Source organism: Danio rerio, chromosome 14, assembly GCF_052040795.2.
Source record: "Danio rerio strain M-AB ecotype USA chromosome 14, GRCz13ab, whole genome shotgun sequence".
Classification (NCBI taxonomy): Eukaryota; Metazoa; Chordata; class Actinopteri; order Cypriniformes; family Danionidae; genus Danio; species Danio rerio.
Window position 1 is genome coordinate 25,827,852 of NC_141034.1, and position 14,562 is coordinate 25,842,413.

At 34.3% G+C, this 14,562-nt stretch overlaps 1 protein-coding gene and 1 long non-coding RNA gene across 14 annotated transcripts in view; both read left to right on the forward strand.

The window, feature by feature from the left end:
* The first annotated feature begins 341 nt into the window (after window positions 1–341).
* LOC141377504 (uncharacterized) lies at window positions 342–3,372 on the forward strand. Its single transcript, XR_015507439.1, has 6 exons — window positions 342–625; window positions 947–1,058; window positions 1,978–2,104; window positions 2,278–2,363; window positions 2,690–2,732; window positions 2,830–3,372. It is a non-coding gene; the product is annotated as an uncharacterized LOC141377504 (long non-coding RNA).
* A 2,803-nt stretch (window positions 3,373–6,175) lies between these two features.
* Window positions 6,176–14,562, forward strand: part of stx3b (syntaxin 3b) — a 60,309-nt gene continuing 51,922 nt past the window's right edge. For all 13 annotated transcript variants that reach the window (XR_015506647.1, XR_015506651.1, XR_015506649.1 and 10 more), the window contains exon 1: window positions 6,176–6,568. Coding sequence is in view for 6 of the 13 variants with exons in the window: in XM_087280290.1 (XP_087136416.1) it covers window positions 6,539–6,568 (30 nt within the window). In the remaining 7 variants the exon portion in view is untranslated. The remainder of the gene's footprint in view (window positions 6,569–14,562) is intronic.

The window sequence follows — 14,562 nt, forward strand, 5'->3', positions numbered from 1 at the left end:
TATAATCTAAACATATACTCTAAACATATACTGTTTGCTTATAATTAGATGTGTACTGTATGTATTAAATGTTGTGAAATATATAATAAAAAGTTTGATTATATTCATTTGTGTGTTATTTTAAACACTTTAAAGTTTACACATGCAATTGTTAAATTAAATAGGAAAAATAAATGAACAATATTTCATATTAAGCAATACTGGAAAAGAATTGCTGCTTATCCTGTATTCTAGGCAGTATTGATAAACTGCCACAAAAAATATTAATACAAGTAGTAAGAACGCCGCCTCGCGGTTGCTGAATGTCGCACGACAACGTTGCTACAGCCTTCTCACGTCTTACATTTCTACGTTGTGACAATGTAGCGAGCACGTAAGCGGCAACGTTGCCTTTGAAAAAATACAACGTTGTGCAGACATCGCTACAACGTAACTGTGTTTGTTGGGTGCGACCCTCATGATGTTTAAATGGCAACCTTATGACATCGTTGTGACAACCTTTAGAAACAACGTAGAATCCTCAACCTTTTTGCAATGTTGGTACAACGTTGTAGGAAGGTCGCTACGTTGAGGCAACGTTGTGTGTTTGTTGGGATTTTCCATCTGAGGTTTAGAACAGCAACTGGTGAGTCAAACTACCTAAATGTTGGTATTTTACTGACTTTCTTTAAGGAAATACAGTTGTAAACATATTGTTAAGTTAATAACTTTAGAATGGAATGACAATTTTAAACTTTTGCGGTTCATTCATGGTCGTTTGTGTATCTAGCTTAACTGCATTACTATTCACTTCTTTTCAAGAATGTTTTGTATATATGCTTACGCATAAATAGTGCATAAAACATCAAATGTACATGTTCAACACATTTCTGCAACGCTTAATGCCATTTTGGTGCGTTGTTACCCATCTGTAAAATAAAATCGACACTTCTACTTTAATTCGAAGCAAACTAGCGAGGGAATCCCCGGAGCAGCCTAACTTAGCCTACTCTGCCCGGATGCTAACGGCAACACAGGACGGTTTCCATGAGCTTTGGAGAGTTTCTAAAACATATCTGGTGAGTAAATGAACATATGCTTACTTGTAAAAGGCTTCCTGACTAAAACATATGATTGTTTGTTATTCGTGTACGTTAATTTGGTTATTTTAAACACCGCGGCCATTTTAAACTGGTTCATTCGTGGCCGTCCATATTCTGTTAGTCCATAGACTCGCGTGATAACGTACGCTTGAATTATATTACGTTAAGTGTTGACAACCGGAATGTTAACATTAATGTCTTTAAATGACCGCGTTTGCACTTTCTCAGTCATTTAACGTTACAGAAGTCTCCCGGAAGTTGCGGGACTAACGTTAACGTTATCCCGCAAATGCACAGAGACTCCCAGATGCCCAAGTAGATGCCCGCAAATGAATGATAATCTCCCGGAAATCGCGCGTCTCCCGCCCTGTCATTAAACATTTTGCACACCCCTCTCCACCGCATCCCTCCCAGCTCTTCATGTACGTCGCGCGCAACTCATCCCACCGCTCTTCAGGTACTCATCTCTCCCGCTACCTCCCGCAAATCAACTCTGTATCCCCCGAAAATGATTTTCCCAACTCGGGATGTCTGACGTTAGTAAGTTAGGCTATTTCTGTAGTCAGGAACATCTTAGTCAAGCTTTTTCTCCCGCATGATATTGTGCTTAAAACTATAGGCTAAACTTAGCATGTACTGTACACAACATTTCCGTTATATTAAAGACAATTTAGTGCGTTGTAAACAGCCACCAGTCTGTAAAATTAATCAACTGATTCATATTTGAGCAGCCTAATGATGGTACAGGTTTGATTTGTAGATTTATTATCAATAATCAACATCTGAATCAAAAGATATCTGAAAAAGTGTGAGGCATACTTTGTGATGTTCATCTCTCTTTTTTATCTGAAGGTTATGCATATGTGTTAGATACTAATGTGTTGTTTTTTAACAGCCACAGTTCTCTATACAATAACACAAGACCCTGAGACGGTGGCTGATTAGAGACGGATGGTGTATTTCCAGAGTTGGTGAAATGACCAAGCACACCTTCTTGGTCATATGTGGTGATAATAATGAAGGTATGTTTGATAAAGTTCTGTATTTGTTTCACAAGCTGAGAGGGTATTAGAGCATTAAAGAATAACAAATGACATGAAGGTGATAAGTTTTGTATTGTGGGTGAACTGTTATTTAAATAATGTTTTGCTCTTTGCTTTGCACTTTTCCTCTTCTGCTTATCCAAATATTTTAGATTATATTTGGACCTGAAACATCTGCTAGACTCCAGGATAGGTGGCCTCAATACTGGACCTGAAAGGGCCTAACAAGTTGAATCTGGTAAAGAAACACGCACACACACACACACACACACACACACACACACACACACACACACACACACACACGCACACACTTACAGAAAATTTATGAATATTTTTTACACTGTGGCCAATATTTTGGGAAAGTCAGCATCACTAAATGATATAAAAAAAATTTATACTCCTCTAAATTTTGCTCCAAGTGTTGTGTTAAATTCAGGATTCTGGACAGACAGCTGCCTGTTTTTCCAGTTCTAGTCATAGTGGTTAACCTAATTGTTTTTGGAGATCCAACAGTGATGTATGTGTTTTTTCTACTTTTCCATAACCTGTCACCTCAACCAGCTGGGAGAGTCAAGTTGTGGATCATCATGTAGATTTTCAAAAGGTGAGTTTAGATTTCTTGAATGTTTTATTTACTTTAAATGTTCTTTTAAATATATCATAGAATTTGATTGCAATTTGTTTTCAAACATTTTTCTTAGTCATGCTGGAGTCTTGAAGAGTTCTTAGATGAGCTTCACCCTATATCCGTGCATCAGGAACCACCAGACGAGCGATCAGCAGCTACTACATCGTCATGGATAAAAAGGTCATCCTGTGGCTGGGAAGCACTTCATTCACAGGACATGCTTGATGAGATTTCCTAGCTCCAGTTTGTTTTTACACAAGTTTACAGCATTTATACCTTCATTTAAACTGCTCTGTTTGATATGGTGGACCAAGGAAACACCAGAAGTGAAAGATTTGCACGCCAAGTTGTTTAAAATGTAATTTCAGAAGAAAACTATGCATTCAGAAGAAAACTATGAGTGACGCTATATTGAACTTTCAAATTGCTCTGATGAAACATCAAGTTTGGACCAAAGGACTGAAACAGCCTTTTTGAGCACTGGTCATTCATATTTTGTTGATACTGTCTGTACTAATAAAACATTTAAAGCATACTTGACATTGTTGCATTTTAAAAATTGAATGAATTGTTGAAGTGGTGAATGTTTTCAAATAAAATGTTTTTTCTTTTGTAATTTACAGTCTATTTGACCTTTTTACCATATTTACACTCAAGAGAGTTGAATAAAATAACAATATATTACACCAGGCGGTGTTAAATATAGGTACATTTTTTAACTCTGCCCAGAGTTAAAATTAACCCTTACTTCGGTGTCAATGTGCCAACCCTTTTGAAAGTGTTGATTTAACTCTGTATTGAGTGGACCCCATGAGACACTTTCAAAGTGTTGAAATTAACACCCATAGAGTTGTTTTGGGTCCCCATATTTTGCTGTGTATTTAATAAAAAATATATTATTCAATAAAAAGATGATGTATTGACAAGGGATTGTCTAAATTAACTGAATTATTATAAAGTTTCGTGTGAATTCAAGAGAGATGCATACAGGGTGTCCGCAGAGTCTTAAAAAATATTAAAAGTTGATAAATCAATGTAGAGAAATTTAAAAAGTCTTAAATGCTATTTTACAAGGTATTAAGGTATTAATTGTTCTTGTATATACACTGGCATACTTAAATCATACAGAATGAATTTCCATTGATTTGTCAGCTGACTGACTTAAGTCATTTGATTTGTAAGGCTTATTAGGCCTATTTGAAATTTCATTCATTGTGTGTGGAAGGTGCATACCTAAACCAGAAATGCAGCTTTAGAAAACAAAGTTAATTTACATTTACCAAGTGCATTTATTAGAGGTTATTCTAATTGTCTGTCTGGGCATTTTCAGAGGAAAGTAGTTACGGACATGTAATAAATATTGAGCAATCCGACAAAAGGTAAAATAAAAATGGTAATAATAGTACAAAAATAATGTGCAAACTGCTAATATCGCGTAATTTAAAGTAGTTCACTACAAATAATTTTAAATTCATATTTTAAATTTTTTTCAAATTTAATACAATTTTTAAAATCTGGAATTCAAATGGCTACATTTAGCAGAATTAATTCCATTTCACAAATGTTCTGTTGTGCATTATGCTCTTCTATGCATTCTTGTCATTTTGTTGCTATGGTTACCGATAATTTTACACACCTGTTCTTTGTTTTTGTTGATCATCTGTTTTCAGTGTATTTAAACTGTTTTCTCAGTTCCATGTTCTGCATTAACTCTTTATCTGGCATAGGAGCTACTTGATTGACCTAATGTAGGGTTAGTTCAATTCAGTTTAAGTTTATTTGTATAGTGCTTTTCTCAATAATTTTCATTCCAGAGCAGCTTTATAAAAGGTTCAGTTGACTATAGGCTATAACCTGCAATTGTAAAGTATATGGTGTGTATTTAAAACAAAAAAGGTTATCTGTGTGTATTTATTTGGGTCATTCAAAAAGAATATAAAAATCTGTATTTATTCAAAGACACATGATGGAACCTTGGGTAATTAATCAATGTGAAGAGTAGGCTGCTTAACGAGTTTTGTTTAGCAGAAAACAAGTTAGATGTTCAATATTACCCCTTCCAGACACTCGAGTGACATCAACCCGGAAGTTGTGGTATTCTTTTTGAATCACCCTATATAAGTGATCTGATCATTACAGTAAATAAGAACAGTTTGTGTATTGCTTAAGGCTGTCCTCAAAGTCCTGACAAGGTTGGCATCGTCTAGGCTATTTATTCCTGTTAGGGTTGGCATCATCTCTTCAAGGTAAGTTTATCATTAAAACGAAACAAAAATGTTTAATTGAGTGGTTTAAGGAACAATTTAAACAGATTATTTATTTATATTGTTTAATTTTTTTATACTAGTGGAAGTTAAAGAGTCAATATCAACAATTAATGCGAATCTGTCAAATTTGCTTGGTGTCAAAATGCTTCTGTATTCCTCATTATTTCAAGCTCCTTTTTTAAAGCTGGAACTTCATATGCTACTTTGGATGTTTGAATTCACTATTCAGGGTTAATCAATCAATGTAATATTTATCACAAAACCGTAAAATATGTCCCGTCAAAAATGTAGGATACAAAAATGATTTACATTCAGACTCATGCAACAAGTAAAATTCTACATGAATTTACGCTTTACTGTTTGCTGGGACATCGGAGTAGATTGATGAATATGGTCTTCTTTTACAGAAAACCCTCCCAATTTTAAGATGCATATGTCATATGGCTGGGCGATTTGGCAAAAACAAAAATCTAGATTATTTTATAAAGTTTGACCGATTCAAGATTTCGATTTTTTTTTTCAACATGACTGAAGTAACATGATCTTTATAAGTAAATTGAAAAACTATCTGGTAAAGGACCATTGTATTTTTATTGGCCATGCCATATATAAATTGTTTCAATTAAGTTTATTCCTTTTTTTCTTTTCTTTTTTTTTTTTTTTTTTTTTTGCTTGTAGCAAGGATGAACACAAAAATCTTTTAACAGGATATATGAAAAATAATAGAATGATAGGCTGTTCCTAGCCTATCAAGAGCCTATCAATAGCCATAAATATGCAAGGCATATCATTTTAATAATCACGCGACTTACACATGTTTAATAATAAATTATCTTAGTTTTTTATTAAAACAAAAGTGATTTAGCACTGACAAGCCAACTGCAGAGAAGTTACTTTACTTTCAACCTACTGAGTCTGAAAGTAAATCTCATTAAATTAATAAATCAATTCTTCATTTATGGTACTGAAAGAAGTGATTCATTGGATTTCCTATTTTAAAGGTAAGTGGTTGCAAACAATCTAGCAAAAATAAAATTGAAAATAATTTAAAGAATAAACGTTAATAAGTTAAAAATAATAAGTTACGCGCACGCGCACACAGGTGTCCTGTCCGCGCAGGGCGTGACCGTGGGCAGAGCAGCGGTGCAGGTTAGAGAGAGAGAGGCAGAGAGCATGCGTGAAAGAACAGCTCTTTCTAAACGATTATAACGAGAAAAGAGAGGGAGAGGGAGGAATACAGATTAAGCAGACTGAACACAACTGTTGTTTTAATCCTCTGAGCGGATAGATTTAGATGAAAAAAAAACTACTGGTTTGGAGGAGAGCAGCCATATTGCATGGACCTTTGGTGGAATAACAAGACTCTGTGTCGGAGCAGGAATCCGCGGAGTTCAGGAGCAAACATCTAGACTTCGCGAACCGCTCCGACGCTACTTTCACCGTCTTATTGTCACATTTCCTATTTATTATTTATTTATTTTATTTTCTGGATAGTGTTAAACAGCAGACAGAAATATGAAGGACCGACTGGAACAACTAAAAGCGGTAAGCGTGTGTTTCTATTCTCTTGTTTAGTAAACGCGACCGAAACGAGCCTCTATTCATACTCTACAAGTGTATGGGAATGTCATTACATAATAAAGTTTGATGAAAACATTCGTGTCCTGTTAAGTGCAGCGATCATAATGTGAATGAGAAATAGATGTAACTTTTCCGCTTCTGCTACTTATAGCAAGAGAAATATGATGATACAGAAGTTGAACAACTCAGTGGAGTGTGTGTATGAAATGTCCGACAAGTGCTGCCATAATAAGATGTGGCGTAAGGAGTGAAAGGAGGACAGTAGATGTGTCGGACAGCTGATGTGGTCATCTGACTCATGGAGGGGGTCACGGTCCTCTGGAGAGATGGGGGATGGGAGATGAGGATGATGATGATGATGCTGACCTTCATACTTCTATGAAATAGAAAAAATAGGCTTACTTTTCTGTTCTGTAGCCACACTCATAAGAAGATCCACTGTTCTGTGTTATTTTGGACATTGATTGTATGGTTTTTAGACACCATGCACTGTAGTTTTATTTTGAGCTTTTTGGAAAATACCCATGGGTTTTATACATGTGGCATGTGTTTTGTAGAATGTTTCATGGTACTGCCATATATTTAAGATGCAACCCATTACTGCACTGTAAAATGATATGAAAAATTAGTCATGACAGCATATGTTTTTAGGTCATTGTAACTTATTAAACTAATTTAATTATGTTTTAACTTCATTTTATAAGTTACACAAGCTGTTTTAAGTCAGTTGTACATAATGTAAGTTCAATGAACTCATTTGATTCAGCTTAAAATTTTAGGGCAACCCAAATTTTTTTTACAGTGTGCCAATGTTTTTTAGTTTAACTCTGTTTTTTATTGAAATATGTTAGTCAGAGAGCCACAGCATCAGATACACAGAATCATTAGACATCAACTGCTCCAATGTGGTGGTAGAATACAATTTTGCTCACGTTTTCTTTCTCTCTGAATAAAACAACATTACATTTTCATGCATTAAGGAAAAAACAACAACAACAACAACAACAGTACAGAGAATAAACAAATACAAACACTCAAAGGGTACAGCAGTAGAAAATAAAATAATAATATATATTTAAAAAATAATAATAAAATAAAGAAAATAAAAAACAATCTCCATTCATAACTATGCCAGGGGCAGGGAAAATAAGTCAGCTATATACTTGCATACAGATACACATAATATATACATGTTTATTTATTTATTATTTTTATTTTTAAAGTGTAAGAGGAAGGGTTGCCAGATAGTGTCAAATTTTTCAGTATTACTGCAAACTGTATATCTAATCTTTTCTATTTGCATAGACTGCATCAGATCATGCATCCAATGTATGTAACTGGGTGGGGAAGGATTTTTCCAGTTAAGTGTTATAAGCCATTTAGCAATTATTAAACAAAAGGCAAGTGCATTTGATTGTGTAGATGACAACAGTGTGCCATTGTTTTTGGCCTTTTTTTTGTTATATTAACCAAATTTTCAAGCATTATACATACAATGCGCATAACTCAATATGGTTTCTGGCCGTAAATCATCATGATACATCCATATTTCTTGACCTGTATCATGTTTTACAGAAGTATACTGAAATACTCCCATGGGCATATATCATTGTACTACAATTTTTTTTTTTTGTATGTGATATTATTAGACACTTATTTCAATCTAAAATCATAAATGAAAACCTACCAGGTCTTTGTATGTATATATATATATATATATATATATATATATATATATATATATATATATATATATATATATATATATATATATATATATTAAGGTTGTCACGATCCTCCAAATCCTCGATTACTGATGACTTGATTACATTTTTGATTCTAAAGGCACGATTCGATTTTCGATTTTCGATTATGAATAAATAATTAATTAATGACCAATTAATTATTTGTAACCTACCGTTTAAACTACCTGACCTGCATGGTCTTTGTTTATAAAGGCAAGATACACACATAATTACCACCTGTCAATCACTTTTTCTGCGGGACTCGTGAATAGGCAGTGATCTGTGTCGTTATAATGGCGTCGGTAAAAAAGACCCACAACCAACAGGAACCAGCCAACAGTATCTGAGGTGTTCGCTAAAATGAGTACAAGGGAGTGAAAGATTGAAGCAGTCCTCTGACTGCCTGGACCTGCTGTCTCGAGCGTATGGCTGTGAGTGCGTCTGTGTGGTCACTTGATGTGCATTTTCAGAGGTAGAGAGGAAGGAGGGTTGCTCAGAAACGCTACACGCCACTGTGGATGTCAAATCGTTGTCGTTCTAAAATGCCATTTAAAACAAAGACAGTGTAAACAGGGCCTGAGTGTGTACTTTTCGTGAGCGGATTTGCAACGGGGGCGGGCGGAGGATCACGATGCCGGTGTTGTGTATCGGACGAACCGTACGTAATACGTACGTAGCAGAGCTTGCAAAACTGTGTTTTTTTTTGTCGACAACACGAACGTTTTCAACATAACTCACTGGAAATCCAAAATGCTTACACACCGGCTTCTTCATTGAAAGAGGAGAGGGTTTAAGTTCTGTCGACGGGTCTCCTGCTTCTGCAGTTTAACAAGCACTTCAACAAGCCTGTTTTTTTCCCGCTTGGCAAGCCAAGCTGACGTGACATGGGGGCGTGGCAGCATCGACAATTCTATTTTTTGATTCGATAATCGAAATTGAGCATAAATTTCGATCGATTTCGATTAAAAATTTAAATCGTGACACCCCTAATATATATATATATATATATATATATATATATATATATATATATATATATATATATATATATATATATATATTAGGGGTGTAACGATACACTCAGCTCACGATACGATGTGTATCACGATATAATGTTCTCGATTCGATATGTATCACGATATTTGGAATAAAAATTGAAAATTTAAATGAAATGCAAATTTTACCAAGTAAACTATTTTTTATGTATTTCTTTTGTTTCAACTTGTTAAACTGAACCTTCTTTTAGAAAATATATTAAACAGGCCTGTCTCTGGAAAATAAAACAATTTAAAAACTTCTTTAAAAATATTATTGAAATGACAGAGACAAAATTAAGGAACAATTTAAGTAAAGGTGCAAAAAAAATAAGCTTTCTATTCAATTGAATTTAACAGTAAGAGCTTAAGGCTTTGCTTGGTCACTTGCGTTTTTTGTGTGTGCAGTCAGTTCTATAATCAGCAGTAATCAGCAGTTCTATAAGATAATCCTGAACTTATGTGTATCTGTCTGAGAGGTTTTTATGGATGGCTGTCTTCATGTTGGGCATGATGAGTAACAGGGTGGCCGTCTTTTCATTACACAGGACAGTCGTGGCTCTTTTCAGCAGTTTAGGCAGGTTTACTATTTCTTCGGCGTCGCTGATGTAGGCGCTATCAAGTGTATCATGTTGACGTGCATTTTTGTGTACCTCTGTACTGAAAAGGGTTAATGCTCGTCGTAATCATAACTCTAAAATGCGATATGATTGTTTAAATAATGTGCACGCTTTCGGTTTCATTTCCACTGCTAAGTGCTGTTTATACTTCCCACGCGGCTCCTGAAAGATCACTCTGTTCCACAAACTGAATGTTGTTAACTACTTTATTAGTCACAACCTGCAGGTTCTGTTCACTGAAGCAGACGCGCGCGTATAGCAAGCCGTTTTAGCATTTAAACCTTTGTTCTGACTATCCATAAATATATTTCATTAATATTTAATTAATTTCATTTAGAGATATCTCTAATTATATTTTGACTAGTCGAATTATAATTATGACTAGTCAAAATATAATTAGAGATATCTCTAAATATATTTATGGATAGTCAGATCAAAGGTTTAAATGCTAAAACGGCTTGCCATACGCGCGCGTCTATCATCCGCCCTCTGTAGTAACAGCTCACGTCTTGTGTGATTTTGCGGCCGCCAATACATCATTATATGAAGACAGAATGATATTTTAGGGTGAATTGTACCTTATAAATACAGTATGTGACTCTTTCAACACCATTAGGAGGTATCCATGTCGCTGTGCAAAGTATGTAAATCACTATGAAGACTTTAAAACTTTGGCTATGTTGACCCAGTATGCGTGTCAAAAAGCGGACGAGTCTAAAGCAATGACTGTACAACCGAAATGTTGCCAGACATCTGATTTTGAGAGGATGGGCCATCCTCTATTTCAACTCCACTCATCTTGGTCTGCTAACATTACTGCTGCTGCAATCTGAACTCACGTGCGACAGCAGGTGGAACATAGCTCACATGCAAACAGCTCAACTAATAAAAGAGAACGGACGTCATATCGTAATCAAATCGTCATAACGCCACGATGCATATTGTGACATTTTTGCATCGCAATAAATCGTACAACGATAAATCGTTACACCCCTAATATATATATATATATTTATTTTTTTGTGGGGGGTTGGAGGTATGTGTCTGAATGCTGCTGTTTTTTGATATGTTGATATGATACCATGTTTTTTCAGTCATGTATTTCAATACTGCTTTTTGGGCCAATATCGTGGTACTACCATGTCACACATGTTATACAGCGTTTACTGGACATGTATCACCATTTTACCACTGTGTTTCTTGATATGTTTTTGGCATTCATCTGACTGTGATTATTGCTGTGTTTCACACAATTCCTTCATGTTGTTCCAAAACAAATAGATTAAGTTAAACAATTTTATAAATTTAAGTGTGTAGAACATAAAAATGTTAAGTTGTCCCCCAAAAAACATAATAATTGTGCCGTTTCAACTCAATTTAAATAAGTAGTTTGAACAAGCAGCAAAAGTAGTTTTATGTGTGTACCCCATTTTGTGATATGTCCATATATTTTAAATATTCAACCCAATACGGCCTAGGTTTCCAAGTACACATGAAGTATTTTGGCACCTACCATGTTTTTCATCCCAATATCACATATTATTATGCTGACACCATGGTTCTGCTATGTTTATTGAACTAGTATTGTGATTACTGCCATATTCATTGATTTTGTTTTTAAAAGACATATATAAGCTAATAGCCAAAGAAGCTTTCAATAAAACATTAATTTAAAAATACACAATAGACTTTTTCAACAATAAGACGGTATATTTCAATGCATTTGTGACAAATTTCAATACAATTTCGTGATTTTAACATGCCACAAACAGAAGGCATCAAAATACCAGGGGAGATCCAAAGGGACGGTTACAGTTTTTTTATTTAAACCAATACAACTCCCATTTGGGTGGCGCAGTGGGTAGTGCCGTCTCACAGCTAGACATGGGCCGGAATAAGATTCTGACGGTATGTTAACCTTGTATTATGATTACTGTTCTAAAAAAAAACAAAAAAAATTATCTTTTGAGCACAATTGCTGCGTCCAAAATTGCATACTTCCATAGTATATAGTACGCTAAAATCAGTATGAGAGCTGAGTAGTATGTCCGAATTCATAGAATTCGAAAATCAGTATCCGAGAAGTACTCGGATGACTTACTACTTCGGCAAGATTCATGCCATGCACACTGCGCTATCCCATAATGCTCCACGAGAGAATTCATGAATGGGAGTGAAGCGTAAATAAAAAAAACGTATATAAAACAATCTTACTTGTATAGGAACGGTATTGCAGAAAATGTTGACGGTTTTAAAACTTGGACTTTTTCAAACCGCGGTATACCTTAAAACTGGTTATCTATCTTCCCATGCCTACTCACAGCAAGACGTCGTTGTTTCAAGCCATATATATATATATATATATATATATATATATATATATATATATATATATATATATATATATATATATATATATATATATATATATATATATGTATATATGTATGTATACCGCGGTTTGAAAAGTTCCTATACGAGTAAGATTTTTTTATATACGTTTTTTTTATTTATTTTTATTTATTTTTTATTATATATATATATATATATATATATATGTGTGTTTATATTTATTTTATTTATTTATTTTTTTAAATATCAACCTCTACCAAGTGGTAGATATGTCGGTATTTTGTAAAAGTACCGGAGTTCATACATATACTATAAAAATCTGAAAATATAAAGTGTAGGACCAATTTACTTAAAAACATAATATAATTAAAACATCTTTGAATATTAAAATCATCTTTATTTTTTTGAAGTATGCCATAAAATATTTCAGATTCTCATTTAACATGTTTTCTTGTTTGTTTGTTTTTTACAATAAAACCAAAATCAAGTGTAGTAGTGCAACATAATTTGTTTTTTATTAGATTTTTTTTTTGTAAACCAGCAATGCTGTGTGTGTAAGCCATTATTTAAAGCAGTCAAAATATGGTCAACCATTTGGTAGAGCAGGCAGTAAAAGCGCTAAGGCACTGGATATATTATGTGAGATAGTACTGTAGGCGAGGTTAAGTTTATCCGGGTGTGTTGGACAGGGTGTCCGATCTTAAGGGCAGGGTCAGAGGTGAGGATTTGTTTCTGTGGCAACTCTATCCCAGTCCAACATTTCCTTTGTTGACTGTTCCCCGAAGCAGTCTGCCAGGCAAGAGGAACTTTTGTGCGTGTGTTTATAGCCGTACCTTATTTACATTAGTCATTGCTTTGTTTCCGTGCTAGTTTGCATACAGAAAATCTCGCTTGCTCAGTGTTTGTGTAGTCTCTTGTTACTGGTTTCATCTTTATTTCTTTGTTAGTTAGGGTAAAATAATAACATTTTTACACGTTCGGGTATTTTCTCAAGCAAATCCTGCTGACGCAATGCCTAAGATGAGTGGTTGTCTATGTGTTACTATGTGGTTTCTAGAGTGTTGTAGATGTTTTTAGCATAACTTTGTATCAAGATGTGTCTGGGTAGATGCTAGAGTGCTCTAGCAGCATTACATTATTTCATCTTCACTTTCTCATTATTTTATCACTTCTGTTTTTTCATTTGTTCAGTCACTGCCTTTTTTTTTCTTTAGTATTCATTTTGTCATTAGTTATTTTTGTCATCTGTTACTCATAGCTTTGTATTTAAGCAGTTGGGTTTAGTTGAGTATTCCATTACTTCATTATGTTCGACTGTTCCAAGTTAATAGTGTTTTTTGTTTTTGCCAAACTGCATTTGGGTTCTTTATACCATTATCTTTTTCACCGTGCCAACAAAGATAACAAATATATAAAAAACAAACAAAATACAAACTGTACATCCAGCTGGTTATTACAAAATAAATTCAAACAAGGTTATCATTCTTTATTATGGTTAATGACACTTTTCTATTATTGGGCAGAACAGTTTTTGCTTAAAAGCAATTCCAGCATTATGGACGTGACATTTGCTGTAAAACCTCCTTTCCTGTTAGACCTTTTTCTTAGAACGCAAAGGAGAAAGCTAAGAACTTTCGGTCGGCAGCTGATGTGTTTAAACCGTCATCATGATGGGGTCATGGTGAAGGACTAAATGCTAGAAATGTACAAAAAGTACTACATTCATGTCACAGATCATAGATTAAATAATTTTGTTTAGGCATGAAGTTAGTTGTTTAGTCTTTACATTGGCCGTTTATTACTAAGTAAATCTTCCGCTTGAAGATTTGTTTTACAGATTTCAAAAATGTGATCAACCTTACCTCAGAGACGACATCTGGAATCTACCACTGACTTGTTTAACCACTAAAATACATACTTTATAATCAGTAGTGTAAAGTAACAAATTAAAAACACTCAAATTACTGTTATTGAGTAGTTTTTCAGGAATTGTAATTTCCTAAGTAATTTAAAAAATGTGTACTTTTACTTTCCCCTAAGTAGATTTTTAGTGCTGTGTCGTTTTATTGTTTTTTTACTTCACTACACTCCTTCAACCTGCTACTTTATTTTTTCTTGTCTGTGAGGATTGGCTAAGTAGAAAAATCGTTCTTGCGATTCATGTCCAATCAAATCGCACATAGAAAGTAAATTGCATTATAATAAAC